The sequence below is a fragment of the Cygnus olor genome, chromosome 3 (genome assembly GCF_009769625.2).
Source record: "Cygnus olor isolate bCygOlo1 chromosome 3, bCygOlo1.pri.v2, whole genome shotgun sequence".
Classification (NCBI taxonomy): Eukaryota; Metazoa; Chordata; class Aves; order Anseriformes; family Anatidae; genus Cygnus; species Cygnus olor.
The window spans coordinates 92,416,379-92,443,087 of record NC_049171.1 but is presented as its reverse complement, the minus strand read 5'-3'; the positions used below and the strand labels follow the sequence as shown (position 1 = coordinate 92,443,087).

At 42.8% G+C, this 26,709-nt stretch overlaps 1 protein-coding gene and 1 long non-coding RNA gene across 7 annotated transcripts in view; one reads left to right on the top strand and one right to left on the bottom strand.

The window, feature by feature from the left end:
- The window catches only part of TTC7A (tetratricopeptide repeat domain 7A), a 172,138-nt gene that overhangs the window by 3,360 nt on the left and 142,069 nt on the right, over positions 1–26,709 (top strand). For 2 of the 6 annotated variants that reach the window (XM_040554290.1, XM_040554291.1), the window contains exons 3-5: positions 433–601; positions 17,892–18,022; positions 19,707–19,828. In XM_040554290.1, coding sequence (XP_040410224.1) covers positions 433–601; positions 17,892–18,022; positions 19,707–19,828 — 422 coding nt within the window. Of the gene's footprint in view, positions 1–432; positions 602–1,317; positions 1,377–10,108; positions 10,230–17,891; positions 18,023–19,706; positions 19,829–26,709 lie in introns of those variants that run through there. The other 4 variants (XM_040554292.1, XM_040554294.1, XM_040554293.1 and 1 more) reach the window with 4 other exon arrangements.
- LOC121068772 lies at positions 2,303–15,838 on the bottom strand. Its single transcript, XR_005819085.1, has 3 exons — positions 11,557–15,838; positions 9,737–9,741; positions 2,303–2,314 (listed from the first exon to the last, which is right to left on the bottom strand). It is a non-coding gene; the product is annotated as an uncharacterized LOC121068772 (long non-coding RNA).

Below are 26,709 nucleotides of genomic sequence, written 5' to 3'. Positions count from 1 at the left end.
TTCCTGCTTCTTTTAATTAAACGTACAGAGGAGAGGGGACCAATAACTGAATGACTGAAAAATGTTTTCTATACAGTTTAAAAGCGGGGGATTTCCTTGGTGTGTGAGTCTAGTTATTATAGTGACAGGCTTTACTGTTATCCATGGCTGGTGAATCAATAGAATAGGTCAGTGGCAAGGGAAGAGGTGACTTGTAAGCTGCGTGTTTCCAAACTGAGCTCCAAATTAATTTCTTGACCTTTGTGGCTTGCTGCTCTCATAAGCACAGTGCTAAGATCTCTAGATGCTTAAATCCTTACTTCTCCAAATTGTGTAGTTGGCAATGTTAAGAACAAAACATTTTGAATCTCCTTAATTTGTGCTAAAGTATCTCATTTGTGCCCTTTGGTGTTTTACCGTGTAAACACTCTTTTCCCCTCATTTCTGTTTCAGCCTAAGTATATGATAGAAGCTATGCTGATCCTAGGGAAGCTTCATTACGTAGAGGGATCCTACAGAGATGCCATCAGCATGTATGCAAAAGCAGGAATCGATGACCTCTCAACAAAAGATGAACCCCTGTACATGCTGCGTTTGGTGACTGAAGCCTTCGTTATTAAAGGTAAAGGACTACATGCATATATTTGAAGTATGCTGTGTAGGTAGAAAGTTGAAGGTATTTCTCCAAGTGGCTTGATATGATCAGATTGGCAGTGTTGTTGACTTTAGAAAGTCCTACTGGGTATGGTCTGTACAGTTTAAAATTGAAGGCGTCATGCAGTCTTGGTCCATGATTTTTAAACTTGGCTGACTTGTAAAAGAAAGGTTAATGCTGGAAGTCGTGTGCTAACTGTTGGCTGTAAGTCAGCAATGCACCTGTGCCTGTGTATACATTTTGGGAAAACCTAAATCAAGTGCTCTGATTTGGGGCCTATACTTTCTATTAGAGTTCATCCACTTGTAATTTTATATGATTTCTGTGAAATAAGCATGGATGGAGTTTCCAAGTTTTAAATTCTGGACTAACACAATATACGCTTTCAAAGCAGGTTGTGTATTTTTGCAGTGCATGTCATGTTGTATCAGACCTAATATACAAACAGGAGTCTCCTCCCCCTTTTAATTCTACAAACATTGCGCTGAGAGATCCTAATGAAAAATGCCTCTAAGGGTAGTGAAATTGCATTTCAGTTTTGAGTGGGGGAAAGGAAGACCCTAGTCAGTTACTGACTTGGCGGGGGGAAAAAGATCAGTAATCTTCTCCTTCATTTGCTTTCAGTTCCTTTATAAATGTTGCTCAAGTACTGCTACCTATCTACTGCTTTCTACTCTTTTCAGCATGTCCACCAGCTAATTAGGTGAATGAGAACTCTGTGGTGATCAGATACCTTCAAATGGTATGTAAAAGAGTGATACCAAATCAACCCCAAATACTGTTTGACTGGGCTGCTAGTATTACTGACGATAATTTGGGTGTTTCATGATCTCACATAGTCATTCTGCTTTTTTTTTGAAAACCTGTTTTTGCTGCTTTGCTTGCTTTGGTTTTGTTTTCTATGGCTCTGGTTGAATCTGCTTCATTAATGAGCTTTTGTGGTGTAGGACTAATTTACTCATAACTTGCACTAATGTATGCATGGTGCAGAGGAGTAAGTGACTGCCAATGCATTTATTGCAGGTGTTTTGTGTTTTTTTTTTTTTGAGACTGACTAACGGTGTACTCAAGAGTCTTAACCTTGCTGGGAATTGGTCCTAGGTGAGGCGTGAATATAATAAGGTATGCGTGAACACTGGTGAAATAACGCTGCACCTGTAAGACTTCTTCCATGGCAGCTATCTCACCTCTGTATGAAGATACAGGGGTGGAGGTGTTTGCCTCAGAGGATCAGACCTTAATTTTTTTAATGTAGTTTAGCATGGAATATAAGTGTTCTTTTGCCTCTGCGCATGTAAACTGTAAGGAGTCCCTGCCATTGCAGAGTTACCTCTGTGCTATTCCTGTTCCACAGCTTCTATCCTCAGTGATGATTATTTTCAGATTAACCAAGATATCAAGGATATACCAAGTCACTTGGTATTCTAACAAAGCTTGTGTCAGAGAAGTCCATCAGAGTGGAGCTTCTCCAGCTGAGTTTGGAGAGAGCATTCGCTGCTAGGATCCGTTTCTCTGTTTTGTATACTCAACTTCTCGCTTTTACAGAAATAAGCCTTTAAGTGTTAGAAGTTTGGACAAGGAAATAGCAGTGTAGATTTAAATCTTCACTTAAAAATATGTCTGCCCGGGCTACCTCTGCAGGATAAGTAACAGAACATGGATTTAAATTACTTAAAATGTCTTTATACATTAGTATAAAGACTCTTGATTTCTTTTTTTTTCCTCTTGATATGTGTAGATTTTTTTTTTTGATCTGTACTGTATTATTGCTTCTGGTTGAATTACTGTTAGCTTATACAAACTGAAACCTTCCATAAGGACACTCTTGAACATCACTAGAAACATTTCTTCATGGATTGTTTATGCAGCAATCCAGAAAAGCCTGTCCCTGTGTTCTGTCTTTATTCCAGGAACTTCAATCTTCTGTGCTTAATTTCGTACTCAGATTTTCAGTAATACAAGGAGGTGGTCAGAATGCCCATGTTCACTCAGTAATGCGCTAGAACTTTATATCAGTTCAAGTATAAACCTGAAACCAGCTTGATTTTGTGTAGCTAGTACTGTTGGGTTGGGCATATATGCAGAACGGCCACGTAGGCGTTCAGGATCATGCAGGAAGGGTCATGGCAGAAAGAAAAGCCAAATCAAAGGCATTTGTGTTACCATTTTACTGTTGGAAACAAACTAAACGGTAATGAGAAGGAGATGGGGTACATTTGGAGGAGCTGTGCAGGCAGGGTGTGTGGTAGAAATGAAAAGTGGGATAGCAAAACTGGGTTTGCTTCTTTAGAGTGCCTTTTGAATTCTGTGATGCTGATGGTTGGACATTGAGCTCAATCTGGGGGGGCTCCTCTAAAGGCCCATAGCGTGTGATAGTTGATGTTATGGCAAGAAGTAATATGGATTTGTAGCCTTGTGATTGGAGTGTAGAAGTCAAATTGTGAAAAAGTTTTCTTGCTTTCCTTGCTCAGTAGTCTTTTACCAAATATGACTGTCAGGCAGTAAACACTAAAGATTTTTTTTTTATAAATGCTAGAGCTCGAACAGCTGGCAAGTTACATGAGAGATGGTGGTGAGGGTGAGATTCTTCCAATATCTCAGCCGACTGCTCCTGCTTATCCTGTTTCTAAATCCCCACGTTGTGGGGAGGAGAGCGTCATGTCATACTCCTGTGGACAGCGAGTGAAGTGCTAACAACAGTTTGATTCTTAGCAGTGGTTAACCTCTGTGGTTATTTAATAGGTGGCTGGTCTGTCCATGTCTCTGTTCTTTCTCCCCATCCTCCATGAGGTCAATTCCTCCTTAAAACCTATGCTTGGCTCTATGATGCAAACAGTTCTTTCTGTCTATTGCAGGAAACAGTATTGAGTAATAAAACTTGCTTGCATATTCACTTGGGACACACTGTGGCTTTGTTACCTGGCATTGTCCATCTGAAATGAGCAGAATTACCAAACAGCACACGTAACTGCCACTTTGCCTCTGCTGCACTTACTGAACGCTGCAGAGACCCCTGGCTGCTCCCAGTGAATAAATCTTCCTGGTATAGTAGGGTTGGTCATAACCTAACTCTCTGCAAAGCAAAGTGCATCTGTAGCCAGGACTTCAGCTCATCTAAACTCCCAGGCTGTAGAATGGCTCTGTAAATAAATTAGGTTTTGTAGTTACGATGGTGAGAACCAAATGTATTTCCATAATGTAGGGTTATAGGTACCTATCTTTGCTTGGTGTTTGGGGGGTTTCCACTCCCCAGCTGACATCACTGATCCCTGCAGAAATGCAAATGGTGTGCTCGTTCTGGTCATATTGCTGCCTCTGGTAGTTGGCTGTTTAAAGTGAGTGTGATTGAAATAATGCCGTATGACTGTCAATGAAATAATATATGAAGCTTAAGCTACTCGTACAGGTGCAAAGTTTGAGTTGTAGAGTACGAAGCAAGTTGCTTTCTGTCATTGTGAGTCAGGGGCAAAACTGAAGAAAGCAAGGAAGGAAGATCTCCCATGGATAACTTGTCTCTTGGCTCAGTCCTTTTCTGTAGCGTTAGAACCAGTGTAAGCTGTTATAGAAGAGTTTTTAATGCCTGTATAAATATAGAAAAGATAACCTGAACGATATACTTCTGGTGGTTTTGTTTCTTTTTAAAAAAGCTTTTGGGTTAGCCTTAATGGAGTTGTGCTTGGTTCTCTTACTGCTAAAGCCTCAGTATGAAGACGGGAGGTGGTATGCAGGTAGGCCTGAGGAGTCTCCTCCGTTATGGAGCCGTTTGGTGCACAGCCCTTCTTGGTGTGCTGTGTGAGGGTGGGCAGAGACCTGCTGTAGCAGAAGGCCATTCATTGCCAGCCTGAGTCATGCCGGCCCAGGGAGGGCTGACGTGGCCTGTGGGCCCGTCTCTGTTAGGACTGGCAGCGCCTTCGGCTCGCCGCAGCGCTTCTCGTCAGGGCGTGTGGTGCCAGAGCTGCTGTGAGATGCGTCAGCCCCACGGAGAGCAGCTCCCCGCATCCAGCAGAGCCCCGGTCAAATCAGCAGCAACACAGGACTGCAAAGGGCTTCTAGCCGCTTTCATGGGGAAGCGGGGCGTTAATAGTCCCACTGCCTCTGTCTGACAGGGCTGGAGCACATGGCCTTGTACGGTGCTGCCTCTGCTCTGCTGACTGGAAGGGGGCTGTGGAGTAACATGTTTGTGGGTGTCTAAGGATGGGCGAGATGAATCCCTGGTAAACTCGTTTCTGAAGGTTTGGATTTTTTTCTAAGCTTTAGAAAAGAGATCTGTTCTATCAAAAGGCTGCAGTGTAAGCTCAGCCTTTTTAGATCTCAGGAAAAACCATGTTGAAGAGGCCATTAGATGATATTGTGACTGTGAGAAGCCTTGATCATAGTTTGCGTTTTGTTTTAACAAGTCTAACCACGAGTCACATGTACAAGGCAACTAAGCTTTTTTTTAAGTTACTCAGTGGCTTGAATCATCCTTTATGTTGTTCTTTAGCCCACTTTAGTAATTTGAAGATGTTTAAGAGCTGTAATGTGGTACTTCTGAAAAACTGTAAGATCACAATGCTAACTCTGCTGCATTGAGAAGTGAACTTCAAGCCAAGCACCATTCTAAGAGCCGTGATACTGCTGAAAGCAGAACTGTGAATCCAACACATGAGGGTTTTTCCAGAGCTTCATAGTGCTGAGCAACCAAGTGTGTACATCTAGGGTTCTGGGTTTGGTTCAGCTCACTATGGGTTTTTTGGGTTTTCTGTCTATTCACTTTGAGGACAAACTGCTGGTCTTGTGTTTTTCTGTTTCTCTTAGGGATGTATCTTTTAAAACCTCTATGATGAGGTCAGTATTGCTCAGAAGGATATTGTTCTGCTTTATCCCTATCTATCTTGGATTTGTAATACTGGAAGTGATGTCTTACAGGTTATAATAGTGTTGTGGATGGAAAATGGTGGTATTGCACAGTAATAAACAGGAAAAACTAATCTTTTAGGAAATAATGAACAGAAAGATGGATCTCTTAGCTGATTTAAAAACTTGGTTCTAGTTATGACTTTAAATTGGTCAATTTCTGCTTCAAATCTTTAAAAATCATCTTCATTAAACTTCCTTAGTGCTTGTGCATTGTAATTTATTTCTTAAGGTATTTTTGTTGGTTTGCAGAACTATTAAAAACACGTGGGTTTGCATTCAGTAGACATAAGCCTGGCAATTCAATTGTTTTTTTTCTAGCTAATCAGAAGATACTTTGCTTATTTGTTCATACACTTCATTGAAGTCTTTAATTTTGACATTTGCTTATGTGTCATTCATCATTTTTTAATACTGTTTTCTACAGGACGACTAATTTCCTAGGTGAGATTTGTATTCAGCTGCATTTTTTGCTAATTAGCATAAATATAGTTAAAATGGATTTTTTGCGGAGCAAAGTTCTGATAAATCAACTTTTTTGCTCTGTTAAAAAAATATTTTCAGTTAAATGAATTTTACTTGGTATAGGCAATGTTTGAACTCAATACTTCTAACGTTCAACACAAGCATTAGGTTTCTTGTGTGCGTTTTGTTTTTTTATTCATAGTTTAAAGGTGGAAAATAAGCTTTCCCATTTTGTTTTTATGTAATCCAAGCCTTGTTGATTCTTCAGCTTCAAAAGCTAGTCACTTAACTAAACTAATGGAGTGAACTGAAGGAAAAAGGATTTTGTTTACTTCCTGCTTTACTCCATGGAAGAGCCTTTATTTTAGAGACTGATTTCAGCACTTCACTGGACTCTGATTTCAGATCCTGAGCCACTAACTTTTCCTCTTATTTTTTACTTAATGCTACCAATCACGCAGTGCAAAGATATATTTTGTTCAAATAATGAAGTATTGTGTTACAGGCTTTAACTTAAGCAGCCTTACTTTAAGTAGGCCTTCTGAAAACCAGATTTCCAGGTAGCTTCTCTGACATGAAATTTTTGTCCACCCTAGTTTTTGTTGAATGAGATGACAATACTAAAACTACTGAGCCTACAGGAACACAGGCTGAGTGGAAGAATTGAGTACCCGTGGTTTGAAAAAATTCAAGTGCAGATAAGCTGAGTTTAGAAATGCTATGTAGCTTTGCAGGGTCATCATCTATTTCATAACCCTCTTTTCAAAGTGAATTTACACTTTTAATTTCTTTGTTAGAAGCATGTTTAATCCAGGTCATGATTTAAAAGCATGTTTCAGGCCATGTGTATGCTTTTTGAGCTTGCTCTTTGTTTTAGAGGGCATACAGTTTTGCAAGGTGCATTTTTCCTTTCCTAGACTAATGTTTAGAATATCCTGACTGCTGGATGGGGAAGGAAAAAAACAAACACCAAAACCTTATGGTTATGCATATTCTTGTTCCTGGGGATCTTTTCATAGACTGATCTTAAGTGTTCTTGAAGTCCTCTAAGAAAAGCTTTGCTGTAGATCCCCACATGCTCTCTTTTTACTATGTAAGGAAATGCCTTGTCTTGTCAAGTGAGACAGATGTAGGAAGGGGATTATTGGAAGGCTGATGACATTTTTCCATGTTCAAATAAATAATTCTTTATGGTCTTTCTGGGCACTAATAGAGGAAAGTAAAAATCATGCTGTAATTGCACATGTCAAGATAAAGATAATCCATTTTTGTATTATTGTTCAGTAGCCTCATGACTGTAAGGAAGGCTTCTAGTTCTGGCAGTGGCAAAAAGAGGGAACGCAGCTCTTCCTCTCTCCTTCCAGCACTGCCCCACATGAGTGTACATCCTGCCTGTGTTGCTACTTCTGGCTGACTTGGAAACAGCTTGCTGGGATGCACCATATAGCAGAAATGGGTGGTAGGTTGTAAGGGGCAGGGAGAATCCTGAGAGCTCGAATCCCCTCACTACCTCTCCCCCATTAGTGCTGTATTGACGTAGAAACCATTGATGGCAACCTTGCAAACGACAGTGTTGGCTGATGCGTTTGAATTCCTGGTAGTGCTCAGTCAGGACTCTCCTGAAGATACCACTTCTGGTCCTTCCTCATAGTCTTTGGGAAAGCTTGTTTAAGAGCCAAAATTATACTGGGCACAAAGTTAAGAAGAGAGAAGCACAGATTGGGGTTAAAGTTGGAGAAAAACTAACTCAAAGTTTTCTTTTGCTTTTTTAGTACAGGCATACTATGCTTAGGTCATAATGGGGGTTGTGAGGATGACAGGTGGCAGTACGCAGCTCTGTTAACCTGCATGGTGCTTTTGAGATGAAATAGTGGCATGCAGTAGTCTGTTCCTATTCCTTAGCTGCCAATAGAAGAGCAAGCAGTTGCTGCCGAGGTTGCTTTGGTCAGTATTTTCAGCTGCTGTGACAAAGTAGAATTGCCGTGAAGGAAAAATAATTTGTTTGCTTTCTCGTCCCTTTTAAAAGGGGAAAAAAATGGGGAGGGGGGGGGCAGGCGGGACACATTCCTCTATGCTGGAATCATCCGATGACTAAAAATGGGTGGTACTCATCTCTGGGCATTAGGATCTGTGGGGAGATGGGCTCTTCTACACAGAGCTTAAATAATGTAGCGAGTTTTCTTGCCTGACCACTGGGAAAATTGCCTCCCAGCCACAAGAACGTATGGTACAATCTGGCATTGAAAACCGCCTCCCTGCGAGTAAGAGGCTTTGTTGGCAGAACTTGTTTTCACTTTTGTTTGACAAAAACTGCAGCTTTTAAATGCTAATTCACATCAGAGGGAGAGAGACTTTGTTCTACACCTTGTATATCTTCAAAGCACTGCTGTTTGCAATCACGCCAGCCAGACAGGAAGCATGCTGTTTACTTGTGCTGCCACCAGAGTAGCTGTCTGATGGGCAAAAGCTCCAGCTCCTAGATGCTGCTGCCTTGATAAAAGGGCTGAGTACTGCTAAGTCTTATTTGGGTGTTGAGAGTGGAGCAGAAGTTTGGGAGTTGAGCTGCTCTTAGGCTGTTAGAGCGTTAGTTAGGGGAGTTGTGTGTCCTGGTGCCCCTGCTTCCCAGCTCTGCTGTGAGCAGCTTGCCTGGCCCAGCCCTGGCCTTCTCGCTGTCTGTAGGCTGCCTGCTGTGGCCCGGGAAGCTGGCTTCACCGCCATCCTCCGTCAGCTCTTCTCTGCTGTCAGACAGGCTAGCTGGGGTCTTTCTCTGTTTGCACTTTGGAAGTAGTTCTGTGCAACGTGCTGTGCACAAATGCAGCCAGGGTATGGGTTTAGACTTCTGAGAAGGGGGATACCTATAGGCAACCAGATGACTCCACTTCGGAAAGTGGAAAAAGATAAATACCCTCCTGGGTTTCATTAATGTGACTTGCTGTCTGTGGTTTCTAAGGTTTTATCACGTTATTCTTCCACTCCCTTCTTCCCACACAAGCATGTGATGAGCTTGTGCTGGCTGCACGTGTGTGCATAAAACCCCACCTCCCTGCTGTGCTGTGACTTAGTTCCCTAGAGCTGGGGAGCCAGCAGCGTCAGGAGGTGCAGGAGTAGTTGCAGCGTGCTTTCCTGAGGAGTACAAGTGTACTTCGAGGTGGCCAAGCCACAGGTAGCTGTTAGGTGGCTCTGATGCCATTCCCCAGCTGCGGCTGTGCTGTGTAGCAGGCAGTGCTGTGTGCACACACTGGGTGTTACTGACACTAGCTGTGGGGGTCAGCGAGCAGTCACAGCAGCTGGGGCTGATGCTTTATGTCCCACCATGAAGTGTTGTGGTCACTGGCAAGCTCTTCTCTGTGGCTGTGCACTGCTCCCAGCTTCCTGCATCCCTCTGCTCCGTGAGGGTATGCTACGTGGCCAGTGGCTCTGGGAGGGTTTCCATCTGCTGCTTCACCCCGCAGTAAGCTCTGGATGCCTTTGACAGCCTTTTAAACAATAGGGGAACAAGCCTCTTCATCCTTGCAGGCTACGTCTGTTCTAATATTCCTTAAGTAGAATTGGCTTGAGTGCTTGATGTGAATCAGCATAGTTACGTTACCCTCCCATTTTCTCTCTCCTGCTCCCAAAGCGCACATGAAAGTGGGCTAGTCTAGTTCAGTGACTGCGACTGCAGCTACACGGGAACTTTCTCACTGGTGTCAGTGATGCAGTGAGCCCAAACAGTACGTCCCAGTACTCGGTCATCAGCACCACCTCTCTCCATTGCCCCCAATCCACTTTGCTTTTCTACTCCACTTTTGCCTGCTGTGTTTAGACCAGGGAAAAACGTAATTCTCATAGCATGCCATGGGAGTATGCCGATGGTGTTCATCAAGTCCTTTGAGGCTGTGGGAGAATGCTGTTCTCACCTCTTTGCTGTGTCTCAGAGCATCACCCCAACAGAGACATCTCCTTCACTGCCATCGGATGTATCGTGGAATGGAGGGGGCCACTTGTACCAGGACAATTAGTGTGTTACAGCAGTGGTCTGTGAAGTGGGATGTGCATGTCCTGGACGACATGTCATGCACAAAATGATCTGTTGGGGTATAGGAGGAAAGTACTAAACTTCTATTTTTATAGATTTCTATCTCTTTAAAAAAATAAAGGAATCCAGATTGATATGGATCGACACTGGCATCCTTGCCAGTCTGTATGTCGGAGTCAGAGGGTCCTGTGTCACATGGTCCACGAAGTGTCCTAGGTAAGAGTGGGTGTTTCACAGTGCCACCATCACTTGTTCGTTCTCTCAGCATATTGCAGTTCACATGTGCGTAGTGAATCGCATTTGTGTTGCGTTACCTGGCTTTAGCTGAACTAACTATCGTGAAGTGGACGTGTAGTTTAAAGACTCCCACAAAGAAACTGTGGACTGCATGTTGTACTAATAATGCAAGCACAAGTGAGCAATAAGAAAATGGCAGAGCTGACACTTCTCCTAATAAGAGCTCTTCATTAGCCACGTTAGGCAATCCCTGCTTTTACCTTGTAATCGGATCTAATCAGTGATGTTTGAAGTCCAGCAATACTCAATTCAATACCTCAAACATTTCACTGAGCTTCATGATAAATTTCTAGAAGTCTCTTTTGAGCTTTCTTTCTCAATAGCAAAAGATAAAATCACATACCATTGGGGAAGCATTTTTCTTCCCGCAGTGGTAAATAGCTAAAATAATACACAGAAGACAATATGGTGACAAACTAAAACGTGTTTCTTCGTCAGCAAATAGTGTTGGGAGACGCATAGAAGACACTGAAGACCTGAAGAAACAAGTATTAGAACAAACTACATGGTGTGGGAAGCTTGCTATAGAGTTTGGTGAAAGTACAGATGTTTCTAACATGGCACAGCTTAATGTATTTGGTAAATTCTGGTTCAGTAGTGAAATATACTAAAAACTAAATTACTTTCTTAATAAAAACGTTTGTTTAAAAAAAAAAAAGCTGTGCAAGTTTAATCACTAATGTAGCAGCTGCTTTGGTGATAAAATAGAATTCTAGTGTTAGGTTACAGAAGTAGCATCACATGAAATTCATTCCCCACTGTTTGTAAGCAAGCTGTTGCTGCAGAGAAGTGAGGGCAAGAAATGCATGGAGTAATACCGGAATGTATATCAATGTGGCTTATTTCCTTTAAACACAAGACCTTTAAACAGTAGAATCTCTCTAATACTTAAAGAAGCGGTGGGGAGTGACCCCGAAAATTTTCTGTGCCACACAAAAACTCACTGGTGGTCTCATGGCAAAGTGCTTAAGAGTTGTTGAAGTTAAAGATGATTTATACACTTGTTTTGCAAAGATAAACGTTACAAATTTGCAGATCTTTTCTGTTATGATAAGCATCTGTCAGTTTTATGCTACCTAGCGGGTATTTTTAAAATGGAAACAACACATTTTGTCTGTTCCTTCAAGCTAAAGGTGATGTTTTAACAACTGAAGAAGTAATGGCATCTGGTTTTAGAACAGATGTTTGGAAATGTTTCCAAGTCAGTGTGTTTTTTTTTTTTTTGTAGGTGACATTTTCAGTACACACCAACTCTTACGTGTATACAGTTTTCTTACCTGTTTATAATTTGTGTAAATAAGAGTTTCATTCGGTTTGGAACCCATTTGTTAATAACTTTGTTTGTAAGAACAACTGACTGACACCAGAGAAGATGTAAATATACTAGTGAATTAAAAAATAAAATAAAAATTTGGGTAGGTGCAGCTAATGATTCCCTTTTCTTTGGATCTACATATCTTTGTTAGCAATGATAGTCATTAAAACCAAGTATTAAAATAAACTTACCTTAGAACCAGACCTTCCAGTCTATGTATCTGCATTAAATCAAGATTTTTTTCAAAAATAACCATAACCAAGCACATTGTTCTTCCTAAAAATTAACATTTCTCTATAGTGAGAACAAAGTTTTGTACAGTTCATGAAATCAAGCAATATTTTTAACTTTTCTTTTTCATTCTTCTGGTTTGTATTTTTGTGTGTTATATAATGTACTATGTACAGCAGCGTGTAGATAATTTAAAAATATGTATGTTGGGGATGCATGCTCAATAAAATTCTTGCTGTTAGCAGTGTGTGATCAAAAAGGCTGGAGACTGCCTTGTTGTAGGTTGAAGTCCAGGTTCAAAGATCTGCTGTGAAGAACAACCAGTAGCCGGGCAGCACCTTTTGATATATCAGCAAAGTTAGCAACCTTGGATTAATGCAGCGGGGTGTGCACAGCCTACGTGGAACTGATCAGGGGCAGGTGACTGAGGTGGCATCTCAGATGTGCTTGCCACCTTCTGGCTTCACAGGCAACCCAGTCAAGAAGTTTTTCCTCGTTTTAACTGTCAGCTAGAGCTTTGAGATTTTTAGACAAAGGATACCCCAGGATTATGATGGACTGCAGTGAGTGAAGGGCTGTGTAGCAGTAATTGGAAGTAATGACGCAAGAAGTTTGCACTGCTTTCTTGCAGACCAAAAGTTCTCTCTTCCCTTTCCTCTTGCACTAGGCACAATATAAATGGTGTGTTTGAAACCTAGGGTTTCCAGGCCTTTCTTGCCCCGCTTCCTCTGTTTGCATTTCAAGTAAATGCCATTGAACACTTGTAACTTAATTGCTGAGGGGAGGAGTGTCAAGACCCATGATGTGAATTATTTAAGCTGCTGTGAACTGTGGTAGAAATAATACGCAGCACTGGGTCTTGCCCTATGTCAAGCCAATCCAGACTGCTGCGATGTCAAGCCAGCAGCCTGCAGCGGGCTGAGTACCTGCACGCAGCCGGCTCCTGTGGTGTGCTTGTCCACCACCTTACCTCAAGACAAATTATTTGTGGTCCTGTTGAAAATCTTCGCATGTCCTCAGCTTGGCGGCACGCTGCCTTCTGGCCTGGGTAGCCTGTCTGCAGGGCATATGAACGCAGGTCCTTGCCTTGGAGGCTGGGACTGGTGCTGTTGGCAGGGCTGTAACTTCCACCCAAAGCTCTTTTTTGCTTTGAGTTCCTGTAGCTGTGTTTGACACAGGTGTAACAACAGGTAGGCTTCGTGCTCTGTGCACTGTGGTGTTTCTTTAATTCTGACATTAAATTGCCCCTGCAGCTGGGCTGCAGGGCTTTAGCAGCCACAGGCTAACGCTTGGCAAAGAGGGTTTAAAGTAGTGTGCTGTTGCTGACCCTGAATTCTTCCACCAGTAAACACTCTGTTTCCCAGCTGTGTTAACTCATCCAAATGCATGGAAGTCTGTGTTAAAAGGAAAATAAGAACCCATGAGTGGATTGGTATGTCCTTCCTACTGAGCTGGAGCAATGCTGCTATTTGGGGAACTAGTTCATGAATTGGAAGAAAAGAAGCAAGCTGCTTTAGCCTTCTCTTCTCACTAGCAGTTGTGCAGTCTCTATCTGTGCACTGAGGCTTCCAAAAACCAGACTGGATAAAACCCTGATGAGCCTGAGCTGACCCTGCTTTGAGCAAGAAGTTGGACTACAGACCTCTCAAGACCCCTTCCAACTTGAATTTTCCTGTGGTCTCTGAGAATCTAAGCTCTCATGTCCACTTGCACATGTATTTTTCCAGTTTTGGTAATAACGTTTCAGAGCACTGCAGCCACACAATATGCTTTCTTCCCTTGGCAAGGACTGGGTGAGATGAAAGTGGAAATAAGCCTTCACAAAATGTCCCCTTTCAGATTTCCATGAAAAGCAGTGCACTTCAACTCTAGGAAGAAATTTGTTCAGTCCGTGACACCTTTTACAAGCCTTATGGTGTGTGTTTTTCTGGCATAAATGCAAATTAGCTTTAGAAGGGAAAAGAAGAAGCAAAGATGAGAGAGATCAAGAGCCAGAGATGAATTCTTAGGGGAACTAGAAGAAGTGGATGGGAGCCTTTTCTTTATTCAGGAAGGAAAAATTGTGTTTCTATGCATGGAGAGCTACTGCCTCTGAAGTGGGTGGGAAGAGTTTTTTCTTTTATAAAAGATGATTTGGAAACAAGTCTCTCTTTAAATATTCAGCCTGAGGCATACCCCATTTGAAAGCTGTATCTTCCATATATGTGTGTGTGTGTATTTAAATTGGGGCACTTGATTCGTATGAGAAAAATCTTGGCATAGGTAAGTTATAAGTTGTTACTGTCTTAACATAACTGTTTTTACAAAATACCTAAGTCTGTTTACCTTAACCAGCTACCAAGAAAGCATATAACTTTATACTTTACTTAGAAGTTAATTCTGTCTCAGTAAGAGCCACGCTTTCTTGCTAAATCCCATGTAGCAGTACCATGCGCTCTGTGATTTTTCTGAAGCTTTTTGGGAACTGAGTTGAATTAAAAATGTATGTTACGCTGCAAAGGTCTTTCTGTGCTGGTAACTGGGGAGCGGAGCAGAGTTGGTGGGATTTATGCTCTCAGGGCTGGAGGGCTTGTAAATTGTGCTGTCCACACGCAGCTGCAACTCGAGCAAATCTGCAGTTGTTGGGGCTTTGCACTGTGGGAACTGAACTGGTGGCTGCAGGAGTAGGGAACTCTTATTCTTCTGTTCTTCGTTTTGTCTGCTGGATTTGCAGTCTGCTTGCTCTGATTTTTCTTCTTTTGTTTCTGTGGTAGGGACGAATAGCCTTGTTCAGGTTCCATAGAGGATCTAGCACGCTGGTGACATCAGGTCAGCACATACAGTATGAGCAGAAAGCACTATGACTAATTTCACATCATGTGGGTCAGTTTTCCTTCTTGCCCTTTACAAGCGGAAAAATGTGTGCAATGTAGCATAGTATCTCTTTTTAATACGTTATGTATTGCTCTGTGTTTACTGTGGCAAGGAATATTATTGCCCTGTCTCCGATCGGCCCCACCTCTGTTTTTCTGCCTGCATGGATGGCATGTTTGTTGTCAGTACTCGGTGCTGGCAGAGGCTGCTTGTTTTCCTCCCCCACATCAGAGCTTAGAGATAGTAGCTCCTTGCAGTAGGCTGTAGCATGCATGTAAATGGCTTTTATCAGCCTGTTCTCTCTGTGTGACATCTCCCACGATAACCGCCCCCACGGAGGCTGTGCTAGGATGGCTCTTGCAGCTTGATTAGATGCTGGATGTGCATGAATGTCAGTGGTTTGTACTGGGCTTCTTTCAGGGTCCTTATCCCTAATTTATGCTTCATGGGATGGTACCTCTGAAATGCAACACTTTTTTTTTTTAATTTATTTTCTGTTAAGGGGAATGGCTGGATATTCAGAGGTAGATAAAACTGAGATGGATCTGAGAAGAATACTTTAAGTTGATGTAATTTTGCTGCTGGATGCTTTCTCTTTTTGTATAGAGAGTTAACTTATTTTCCCCTTCATTACAAAGCAACAAGGTGAGGAAATAAAAGCTTTGAAATTTGGGGGGAAACCCCATGTTAAAAAGTGAGAGACTTCAGAAATGGACTGGAAGACAGAATCTGTGGGATGCTGTTTCTCTGATACAAGATGGATGTCAGTAGAAAGGAGACAATAAAGAAAGGGGGCTAGTGAGAAGCAGCAAGATAATTATTGTCTCCCAAACACTGTCAGTTTGAAAGTTTTTTATGAAAAAAAAAGTGAACCTCATGAAATTCAGCAAGGCTAAGGTCCTACACCTGGATTAGAGCGATCCCAAGCACAAATACAGGCTGGGCGGAGAATGGATTGAGAGCAGCCCTGAGGAGGACCTGGGCGTGTTGGTTGGTGAGGAGCTCAACGTGAGCTGGCAGTGTGTGCTCGCGGCCCAAAAAGCCAACCGTGTCCTGGGCTACATCAGAAGCAGCGTGGCCAGCAGGGTGAGGGAGGGGATTCTCTCCCTCTGCTCTCATGAGAGCCCACCTGGAGCCCTGCATGCAGCTCTGGGGCCCCCAGCACAAGGACATGGAAGTATTAAAATGAGTCTAAAGGAGTGGCAGCAGGATGATAAAGGGGCTGGGCACCTGTCCTGTGGAGACAGGCTGAGGGAGATGGGGGTGTTCAGCCTGGAGAAGAGAAGGCTCCAGGGAGACCTTACAGTGGCCTGCCAGTGCCTAAAGGGGGCCTGCAGGAAAGCTGGGGAGAGACTCTGTGTCAGGAGGTATAGTGATAGGACAAGGGGGAATGGCTTTAAACTACAAAAAATGAGGCACTGGAACAGGTGGAGAATGAGAGAGGCTGTGCGTGCCCCATCCCTGGAGGTGTTCAAGGCCAGGCTGGATGGGGCTTTGGGCAGCCTGGTCTGGTGGGAGGTGTCCCTGCCCATGGCTGGGGGGGTGGAACTGGGTGGGCTTTAAGGTCCCTTCCAACCCAAACCACTGTGTGAATCTGTAAATCCACTTCCCCTGCTCTGGTCTGGTATGGATTTTCAAAGGTGCAAGGTCCCAATGTGTGTTTCTCCTAGATGGGTCCTTCTGGAGTGGGCTGTGCTCCCCTGAACTGGGAGAGGGCAGTGGGGAGCCACCTCCTGAACTTGTATCTGTGGGGTATCTTCTCTTCTGCACCCACTGAAGTGACTGCTCACGTCTGGCTCAATTGCAAAGCATGAGATAAGGAAACTCCTAGTGCAGTTACCAAGGGGACAAAACAGAAACTCTGAATGTGGGAAGTAAACAAGGCTGAGGCTGCCTAGGAACCTCAGGCTCCCCAGCTTGAGTGCTTCTACCACAGCGTTCACCATGGGTTAGTCCCCATGGCCACCTCACAGCAGTTTGCCATGAGACTCCCAAAGTGAGCTGTGCTGAGGTGCCCAGGATTGTGCGAGACAAGAAGAGCGTGTGGTTCCTGGTGTACGTGTTGTAGCTCCTCACGTGGGGCAGAGTCCTTTGCTGTATGCTGCAGTGGTCCAAATCGCTTCTCTGGAGAGCCTGTCCAGGCAGCTCGTCTTTCATACCTTTGTGGATTTGTGTCAGGAAGGCCAGGAGTTTGTGTTACAAGTTTTTCATTATTATTAGGGAGTGTTATACATAAAACTTACTGGGAAATGTGTATTGAACAGTTACAACCTGCGTGGGCTACTGGGCATCCCCGCAGTTGGTTTGGTGTACAAGACCTGAGTTGCCAAACCGGGGTGTGTTGTGGAGGTGTGCTGTGGCATAAGAATATAAGAATCTACGTAGATCAGAGTAAAATCAGTGCAGATATGTAGCCTCTCCAAATAGACCTAGAGATATAAAGGATATAGTAGTGGGATGCCAGACAAGGATTGGATAATAAAGAGTTCTGGTGTAGGGGCAGTAGCTGTGGGTCTCCAGTTAACATGCTGTATATTTATAAGAGGAGTTGGTTGGTGACACGAGGAAGAGTTTGAGTAGTACAAAAAACGATTATTTTTTTCTGTGGAAAGGAGGGTGATCTTGTAGTTAAAGAGTCTCTTGTGTCTTGTCAAGAGCTTGCTGTGTGTCCATGTGCAATTTTCATGTGCTTAGACTTTCCACAAGAGGCTTCAGATTTTCCAACTCTGTTTTATCTTTTTCCAAGTTTGTTCCTCAAAACTGCTGCCACTGAAAGCTTCACTTGGAATAGTGGACACTTAGAAATCCTCAAATCCGGTGCCAGGGTGTTTCTGAAATAGCACTTGTGTTGAAGCACCCAAAATCTATAGCCATTTTTGGAAATACAGGCCATAATTTCTCTGCTTGCTTGTCCCTGCCAGGGGGACTGTATGTCCTTTCTTCATAAAATGTTTGAAAGGCACCATAGAAGCATGCAGTGGTACGATAGCTTAGAGCAGCATGACAAAAAATGCCTTGCATGTGTAGGAATTTTATTTTCCTGGGGTCTTTTCCTAAAAGTCCCTAAAACTAGGGAGAAGCCTACATATGGAAAAGCCTTCCTGTCAGCTGGTAAACGAAAGTATAGCATGGCTATGCTGCTGTTGGGGGCTGCAGTTAAGGAAGGTGCTGCTATTTTGCAGGTCTGTCACTGGAGCGCTCAACCAACTCAATCGCCTCACGTGCTCGCCTGTGTGAGAGGGAGGAGGAGGTCATGGCTTGCTTCGAGACTGCGTGTGTCGTTGCCCAAGTGTACTTGCAGGAGCTTGAAAAGGTAAGAAGTGTGCTCAGGGTGTTACCTGGTGTCCTGGGTGGGACATCGAGGGATTTTGACAGCAGAACTGGTGGCGGAAAGGTCAAGTGATCATAGACAAGGAGCATGAGAACAAGTCTGAAAGAATGAAGTGCCTTAGCATTTCTGTGGGCTGAGTTTTTCAGTATAAGCAGTTGCAAAACAGCTGTTTATCTGGTCTCTGCCAGTTTCTTCTGAGCATGACGTGTAGAAACCAGTTTTGCCTGCGGTAAAGCTTTGAATACTTCAGATATGCTCGAGTCTTTATCTCAAGTTTAGCTCTTACTAAGGAGGGATGACAGGCTTTGCATAGCAAGTGCCACCGTGAAGGAACCCGAGATGTTTTACGTATCTGCCATGTAAGCGGTACACAGCATTGGATATCGAGATCCCTAATGAGCTCAAAGTAACCTTTTGGGTCGACGATAGCAGTTTAATTGCTAATGCTTCGCCTTTTCCAGGTGAAACTGGAGGAACCTGGATCAGTATCAAGTAACTGCTTAGTCAGTGGTTGGCTAGGATGCCGGGTACTGTGAGCTCTGCACTGAGCTGTAATCCATGCCACTGATTTACTGGGCACATGCTTAGAGATCTCTGTATCTGCTACTTCGCCTACTTGCATTTAGCAGGGGCACACCGTAAGTTTTCACACCCTGTCCTCTGCCACGCATTATGCTTGACACGAGCATCATTGAGGCAATGAATGTTGCCTATTATTCTGTAACTTAACTGCCTTTTATCTTCTGACCAAATATTTCTGCTCTTCTCAGTAGCAACGGTGTGTTTGTTCCAAATCTTATTTTTAATTGCATTAAAACAAGAAAAATAAGCTTGGGACATGCACAAAAATCCATGAAGAAAGCCAGATAACAATTTATTTGGTCTGTTTTTTGTAAGGAAAAAGCTACTTGTCTTTTTATTTAAAATTAAGTACTGCCCTCTCCTTGCGGAAGGACCAGTTCCTGCCAGTGCTGGGTACTGTAAATGTTTTTACTGACAGTTTGTGTATGCCAAGAAGGGAAAGAGTTTGAATAGTAATTCATTCATCTTCTGGACTCAGAGGGATGCAGGATTCATGTACTCAAAGTCCATAGGTCCTTTTCATTCCTGTTTTGGAGAGTCTACACAGTGCAGCTTACAGCAATGAAAGCTGTTTGTTAGCCCTACTGGAAGAGAGAGTTTCTAAGGAAGCCAAAGCAAGAGGGGTTTGGTAAGGCTAAAAGAGCAAAAACTAAGATTCTTCCATTGATACTCCTTAGAGTTTACTAACTGTTACAAATATTTACATTATGTTAAGCTGGATATACTCAAACATTGCGTTTATATTTCTGTGCAAGATGCTGGATCGGTGTGGTTGGAGTAATATTTCCGAAGCCCTCGATATTAATGTGTAGCTTTCCACTTTATTAAAGGTGTAAAGTAGTAAGGGGCGTTTCAAAACTCACATTGGACACAGAATGTTTTATGGAAGTCACAGTATAGATCATTTTAAAGTTGACTTTGGAAGGTTATTTGAATAGCTGATGAAGGTAAGTTTTCGAGTAGTCTGAGGAGGAACCTGAAGGTTGAAGACAGTAACATTTTGTTACTGGCAATATCTCTGGCTCATGAGGAAATGTCTAGTTCAAAGAGTTGTCTGTAATCCCACTGGTTTCTTTCCTTGCAGACCTTAAACAGCACACATTCAAGGAGTATAAAGGGCAGCAACATGACGTACTCTGAGTTTGAACTGTCCTACTTCCTGGAAGCAGCTCTACAGAGTGCCTACGTGACTCATTTAAAGAAGGGGTAGGTGGATGCAGATGTTAATAAAAATAGATAGTACTGCATATTTTGTCTCAGAACAGATGAAAGCTTCTTTCTTCATGTGTTCTGTTGTGACATTTTTTGCTGCTGCTGGCTCGCTTCAGGTTTTCTTAGTGCTCTCCCTTCCCCACACCCCATCCTAATTCTCAGTTTTCCGGACCCACAAGTAGGGTGGAGTAGAACAATTTTGTTGTCTTGACTCAGCTTTGCTCCCTGTGGAGATGAGGGGAGTCTGACCATAGAGAGTGAGTAGAATTTAAACACTGCTGAGTTCTTTTTAAATGCTCAGCCACAGGACCTGGTTTAGAGCTCAGTCAAGTCTTAAGGGTTGTTTCTTTATTTTTTTAAGGTCTTAATGTCCTGATCAAAACCCCAATTCTGTGTGGTTTTACTAGAGAGAGTGCCCAACCTCAGCTGTAGGTGAGGGCATGGTGACCCCTAAAACAGGCAGTATCTTCAAACTCCATGTAGTTGATGGAAGGATTGCCTTGTGGGGACAATCTGTTCAGCACTTGTAAACAATACTTGTAAGAGTTCTTCCGTCCCCACTCCTGTGTTTGCAGCATATTATTGCATTTGTTTTTAAGGAATCAGATACTGAATTTCTCACTGCTCTGTGTAGTATCACTGGTCAAAGTTTTGTAAACTTTCTTAAGCAAACCACCTTTTGAAAGTATTTCATCTTGGTTGTTTTTTTTACCTTCACTCCTAAAGATATTTTATCTCCTTTTCTTCACTCTTCCTTCAGAGTGAAATGGAGAAGAAAGGGGAAAAGAAAAAATATGGGGAGAAGGAAAAGAAAGAAAACTAGGGAGGGAAAAAATCATAGCGAAAAAACAGCTTAAATTCTTCTGTAGAAAAAAAAAAAGATACCTCTTTTTGGCTCTGTTTGAGGAGGGACTGTTTCTGTTCAGGTTTTTCTTACTTTTTTTTCCCCCAATAACGATTTAAATGCAACTATGAGTATCTTTGGTGTTCTACATTGTTTCATGTGAAGCCAGGGTTAAAAACCTGCACGTACAGTGAAGTTGTACTTGCAAGCATGTCCATGCAAGGTGCCTTCAGGTAAGTCTTCTTTAACCCAAAAGCTTTATTCACAAAGTATAGTGACCCGTGTAGTCAACTGAGTACAAGTTTATGTGTAAAGAAGTACAAGGTTATAAGTATAAGGCATAGTCTCGGTATCATCTCAGTAATCTGGGAGAGGTACGTGGTTTTCCTATGTGAGGTGGTGGTTGACCAGATGTAGCAAAAACAGTAGGCTTTATTAGCCCTTTGCTCGTTTGGTGTCAAACAAAAGCTCAGGTCTTGCCAGTAAGCTCATTAACTATGTAATAAAATAAAAACTCATTTAAAACATATGGCACTGATGTCCTCTAGGCACCTTTTGAATAACGAACTCACTCGTGTTCCTTTTATTCAGCAGCATTTTAAATTCAGTATTCATCAGTTCAGTATATCTAGTGGGTTGTTTCAGCTGTTACTGGGAGCCCTACTTGCTCCCTTCCCACGTTATTTTAATGATAGCCTTTAAAAAAAAAAACCTACTAGAAAACAATTTGCAAACAAAATACATGTGTGAATTAAGCACTGCTTTGATTATAAGCTGAATTGCTGCACGAGCAGCAAAATGTTCTCTGTAGCTGTCTCCTGGTGGAAGAACAGCCTCGGAGCTGGCTTGGCTGTGGCAACAACAAAGCTCCATTTGCTTTGCACTTCTTCAGTGCAAATCAGAAGCAAGATCCCGTGAAATTAAAGGGCCAATGGGGGTAAAATAAGACAAACAGGAATCCCCAGCTTGTTTCTGTACCCTCTGCTTGTATTAATGTGCAGTTTCTGCCACGAGAGGGCATAAGCAGCATTGGGATATATTAAGGAAGGGGGGTTGGGTGAGGGGAGAAGGTTTTTCCTGTATATAATGAATCTCTCCGCCCAATATCCAGAGGCTCAAAGAAACATTGTTGGTTTCAGCTTGTCCAGGTAGGGAATAGGCCTTTGATCTCCCAGGCTGATGAGGCATAGGTCCTAGGAGGTGGGATGTCCTTTCGCAGTGGCACTTGTGTAGAGAATGAATAGCAAATGCTTTATTTCCTTTAGGAGGGCTGATGTCTCCTCGGGCAGGTGAGCTGAGAGATGGGAGAGGTGTTGTCCCGCTTGTGTTTGTTCCTTCTGGCAACATCTTGGAGCACGATCAGGGATGCCCTTTCCTCTTGTAGTGTATGGTGGTGAAAAGAAGGCACCTCCCTTGCTCATGCACACCCCTACAAAGCAAAGGTGCGTGCCGTGAGGACCAGCAGGTCCTGCAGCTGTGCCAGTCCCTGATGCTGTTAAGAGATATTTATTTAAAAAATACTGCGTTGCTGAAAGCACACTTCTGCAGTTTGCCCTTCTGCATCCCAAGGAAGCTTTCTTCTCTTTGTCCGGTGTTGATGCAGAATATAGGCAGGCAGACGTTGTCGTACTGTAGGATGCAGCCTGTTGCCTTTCATGTTAGCATTTGCACTGGGTTATGTTTTCTTCTGACATCTGAGTGACTTCTCTGTGAAGATTAGGCTCATCCTTGACTGCCTTTAGTTTGTATTGAATGGGTATTATTATTTTATAGTGCTGTAGGGACTTTGGTCTAAATGCTCTTATTTGCTTAGAGCAAACAGGCTTCACCTCTGCAGGATAATGGTTATTTCTATGCTGCTCTTTTAATGGCATTTGAAGTTTGTGTGGAGTAGCAAAGGCAAAGTAAATAAAAATGTCAGGGCTTTCCAGAGGATGCTGTTGGTTTTGGAAGCTCTAGACACTTCTGAAGAAAAAGATTTTCTGAAAAAATAAGCATTAAGCGCTTAGTAAAAATCTGATTTCCTTATGAGCCTTCAAGTCAGGGACCTGAATTACTTTGGAAAACCCTGATGAAATTGCCTGCGAGGGAAAGCTTACACACTTCTTTTCTTCCTTCCTCCTGTCATATTTTTTTTAGCGCTCTCACTTCCCTTTTTGAAGTTTTATAGGCTTCTGTTGAAAGGCACTTTGAAAGAGGAACTTCATGTATGTGTTATTTTTACTGTGAAATCTAATATAGAAAGGTAGGACAGTCTCTGCCAGAATACTAATCTTTTCTGAGGAATTTATATGGGCTTGCTTGCCCTTCATCCCCTCCTCAGTCCTCCCAGTCTAGCACCTAGTAAAGGCAGCTATTAATTTGGGAGTGAGTCTTACTGTCTATTTGATGAAACTAGATAAATGCTAAGCTTTTGTTGTTGTTTTGGTGGTCTTTTTTTTTTTTTGGTCACACTTGTTAGGTTGCCATTGGGAAAACGTTGTGTTTTTTGTTGTAGTTACTTGTCGTGTATCTTTCATAAGAATCCAGGGTCGTTGTCTTTGGGTGCTTTTTATGCCTCTGCATGAACCACTGTTGAAGGAGAGAGTACGAATTTTTAGAAACCTGTGAAAGATGCAAAAGGAGCTTTGCAGAGGCAACGGTGTTGCTGCTGTTTGTGTGCTTTCCCCCAGAGAGGTGGCTCTGCAAATTGCCATGCGGTCGTGTGAATATGATCTCTTCCACCTGTTAGTGCCTAGGTTTTTACAGTTAATGAATGGGGATAAGAACGTGATCTTCTGGTGCCTACTTTTGGGTCCACTTTGGCTTAGTATCTGTATTTCTTTCCCATCGATTTGCACAGAAAACAGTGTATTTCTTAATTGTCTTACATCTTAAAATTTTATGTAGTGTTAGCCAAACAGTATGACATAGTCTGGTAATTAATTACCCTTTATAAGGGGGTACCTGTGGAAAAAAAAAAAAAGGATTTTCATGCCAAGCTGGACTGAGCCACTCAAGATGCCGTCTGCCACAGTTTGTACTCACGATTTTCTGTTCCTCTGTATTAAATTAAGTGTAATTGAATCCTAAACCACATTTCATCATGGCTTTTAAAATACTTCTCTTGCTACCTTTGTGGTTAAAACCAAGGCAGTTCATTTAATGACCACGTGCTTTTTCCTTCCTGTTTCTCCTCATTTCTTTCTCTGGCATCTCAGCAGTGCAGTAGGGGCCTATGGAGTCTTTCAGCTCGTTTAATTTCCATGACCTAATGTTTGCTTCTGATGCCCTGACTTGAGCTAACAGTACCTTGGATTTCCAGGTAGTCTTCTGTCCCAATCGTGGGGGGGGCTCAGAATTGCTTAATTCCTGATCTAGACAAGATCAAATGGATTCACCAAGGATTGCCAAGGTTCTTACGTTTACATCCTCATCTGCTTATCTACACACGCTTATTTCTTTTCAAAGACCCACATTTCTTTTTTGTTTCTTCAGGTTCTGTTTTCATAAATCTCATCAAATGCACGTTTAATATATGAAGGGCATCTGTTAATGGAACAGTAAGTTCATTGTAGTCATGAGTAGCATTCATACGCTTAAAATGAAGTGTGTGTGCTCTTTGGCCTTCCAGTGCCTTGGAGCACTGAGTGGAAAGGCAAACTCCTGCAGCGGGGTGTGTTTGCCAGCTGCTGGCAGGTGTGCTGTCTCCTGTGACAGCTCAATAATGTTCAATAACGTTCAAAACATACGGGCTGCCAAAGCAAATCCTCAGTCCTGTAGAACTGGTATTGCTGTCAGATGCTTTGCATGTTTCCGACTTAAGAGCTCAGAGCCTGGAGCGAGTGCCCTCTGGGAGAGCCCGACCACACAAGAGCCTGTCAGGGAGGTGCTGGGTGCTCCTGCCTGCCTGCCTGCTGGGCGCTGCTGCCTTCTGCTGAAGGTGTTCTAGGTGTTTGTCCTGTGGTTCGTGTTCAACCCCGACTACTTGCAGAAGGGCAGCAGCTTGCTATTTATTCTTCTGTTCATCTCAGTGGTTTATATTCCTTCCTTTTCCTCTCCCCGTCCCTCCAGAGCACAGTGGTTCTCCTATGAAGTGTTGACTTGGTTTATGGCCTTGTCTAAAAAGCAGAACTGAAATGGTTCTCCAGTATCCTGGGGAGAAAATGGTCTTTTTTAGCACATTCTCTATTTTTTTTTTGTCTCTAAGTGTATGCCAAATGTGGCATTAATTGGCTTTGCAAATAGCCACTGATCTTTCTGTTGCTAGTGAATGGATCCATTGTCACTTTAAGAAAAATACCGTTATCGTAACAAGAAATCTAAACATGCATTTCTGAAAATGTTGTGGAACTGTTGTACAGCATGCATAACTCTTCTTCCCGGCCTCTTAGGGAGCCCAAGGAAGTACAGGACGTGCCAGCACTCATTAAGTAACTGAGGGGAGCGATTGGGCAGATGCTCTGTGTTCAGTTGGGGGAATTGCTTGTTTCGGAGTATTTGGCAATAAACAGTCTGTGAACAGTTCTGTTGGCTTTGGTGTGACTACTCATGGGCGTAAATACCACCACATGCCTAATTGCTTTCCTCAGTGTAAGGTCCAGAGCTGCATACCTGTGTGTATATTCTTTTCTAGACCCACAAAAATGCACCAGGTGTCTTGGCCATATAAGTGAAGTGCTTGCTGAAGCGTTAAAGTCCAGCTTGCAAAAATTTCCTCAAGAATTTTTTCCTGGATAAATTATGACTGCGTCTTTTACCTAGGAGAAAGTGAAAGGGAAAAAAAAAAAAAAAGACAGCATCAGACTTTCTCCAGATGAGCGGATCACCAGTGTTTTTTATCTTGCCTTACTTTGATGCTCGTCTGTAGGTTACCACCAGTTAGGTAACGATGAGAATTCTCTACTCCAAGTTTAGAATTTTGAGATTGGTCTTGGTAGGAATAAAGACCATACATCTGCATCGTGACTTGGTGACTGTGGCCTTAGGGTGGCACTCTGTGTAGCCAGTACTCTGGATAAACAGCGTTAACTTACATTATTTTTCCCCAGAAAATATTTTTGTTCCTTTGAATGCTTGCGGTTGATTTTGGAGTCCAGGAAAGTGTGCAGTGCATGGAAGTGGGCACAAACAGGGTCCATACTAGTTACCCTGAAAACTGTAAACAGAGTCACAGAAATGGGTTGTGCTGTATGGTTGTGGTTTTTTTGTTGTTGTTTTTTAAGAAATCTAGGTGATGCTTGCATGGAAAACTTTATTGGAATAAGCTGAAGTGGCAATTAATATACCAGTACAACTCCCTGTCTGGAAGTCTTTAATTCAGTGCAGCATTGCTGCTTTACTGGTAGCTTGTAATTCTTTGGGTAGCTTCCACCCTTCGATGGAAGTGAGCTAGACTATTCTGGAGTTACTGTGGTGTTAGGGCTTTGTTCTTAACGTGGAAGAGCCTTACAAGCTGCAAGTGTGCTAACTAGTATGTCTAGTGTTTAACCGTTCCTCTCTCCATCTCTTTCAGTGCTCAGACACAGGGTTAAGATACCGTTTGGCACCTAGACTGCTTTAATTGCTCATCATGTACACAGGATATGATTTATTTTTTTCAGCCTTACCCACTTTCATTGTAGGTTAAGTTGTGCTTGCAGACAGTTCCTGCAACTTTAGGTGCCTAATAGTAAACTGTTTAAACCACTGTAATTTCATCATGTGTTTGGACCATCAGACCCAAGGCATTTAAGCACCACCTAAAAGGAATCGTCACGTAAAAGCATCCCATCAGCTCACTATAATTCAAACCAGTGCAGTCTGTGTGTATGAAGAGGAGATGTGGATGCTTTTAAGAAGAAGCATCTGCTTTATAAATACGAACTATGAAAAGCTTCCAAATGTCCCCTCTGTTCCTCAAATGTGAATGTGATCTTCTCCTAGGAAGCCATCTGGAGTAGGCATGCTACAGTCGCTGCCTCGCTCGGTGCCATTGTCCTGTCTGCCTTGGAGTGACTCGTCTCGCTACTGCATGCTCAGTGGTGGTTTTGTTGGCTTGCTTGAATGCCAA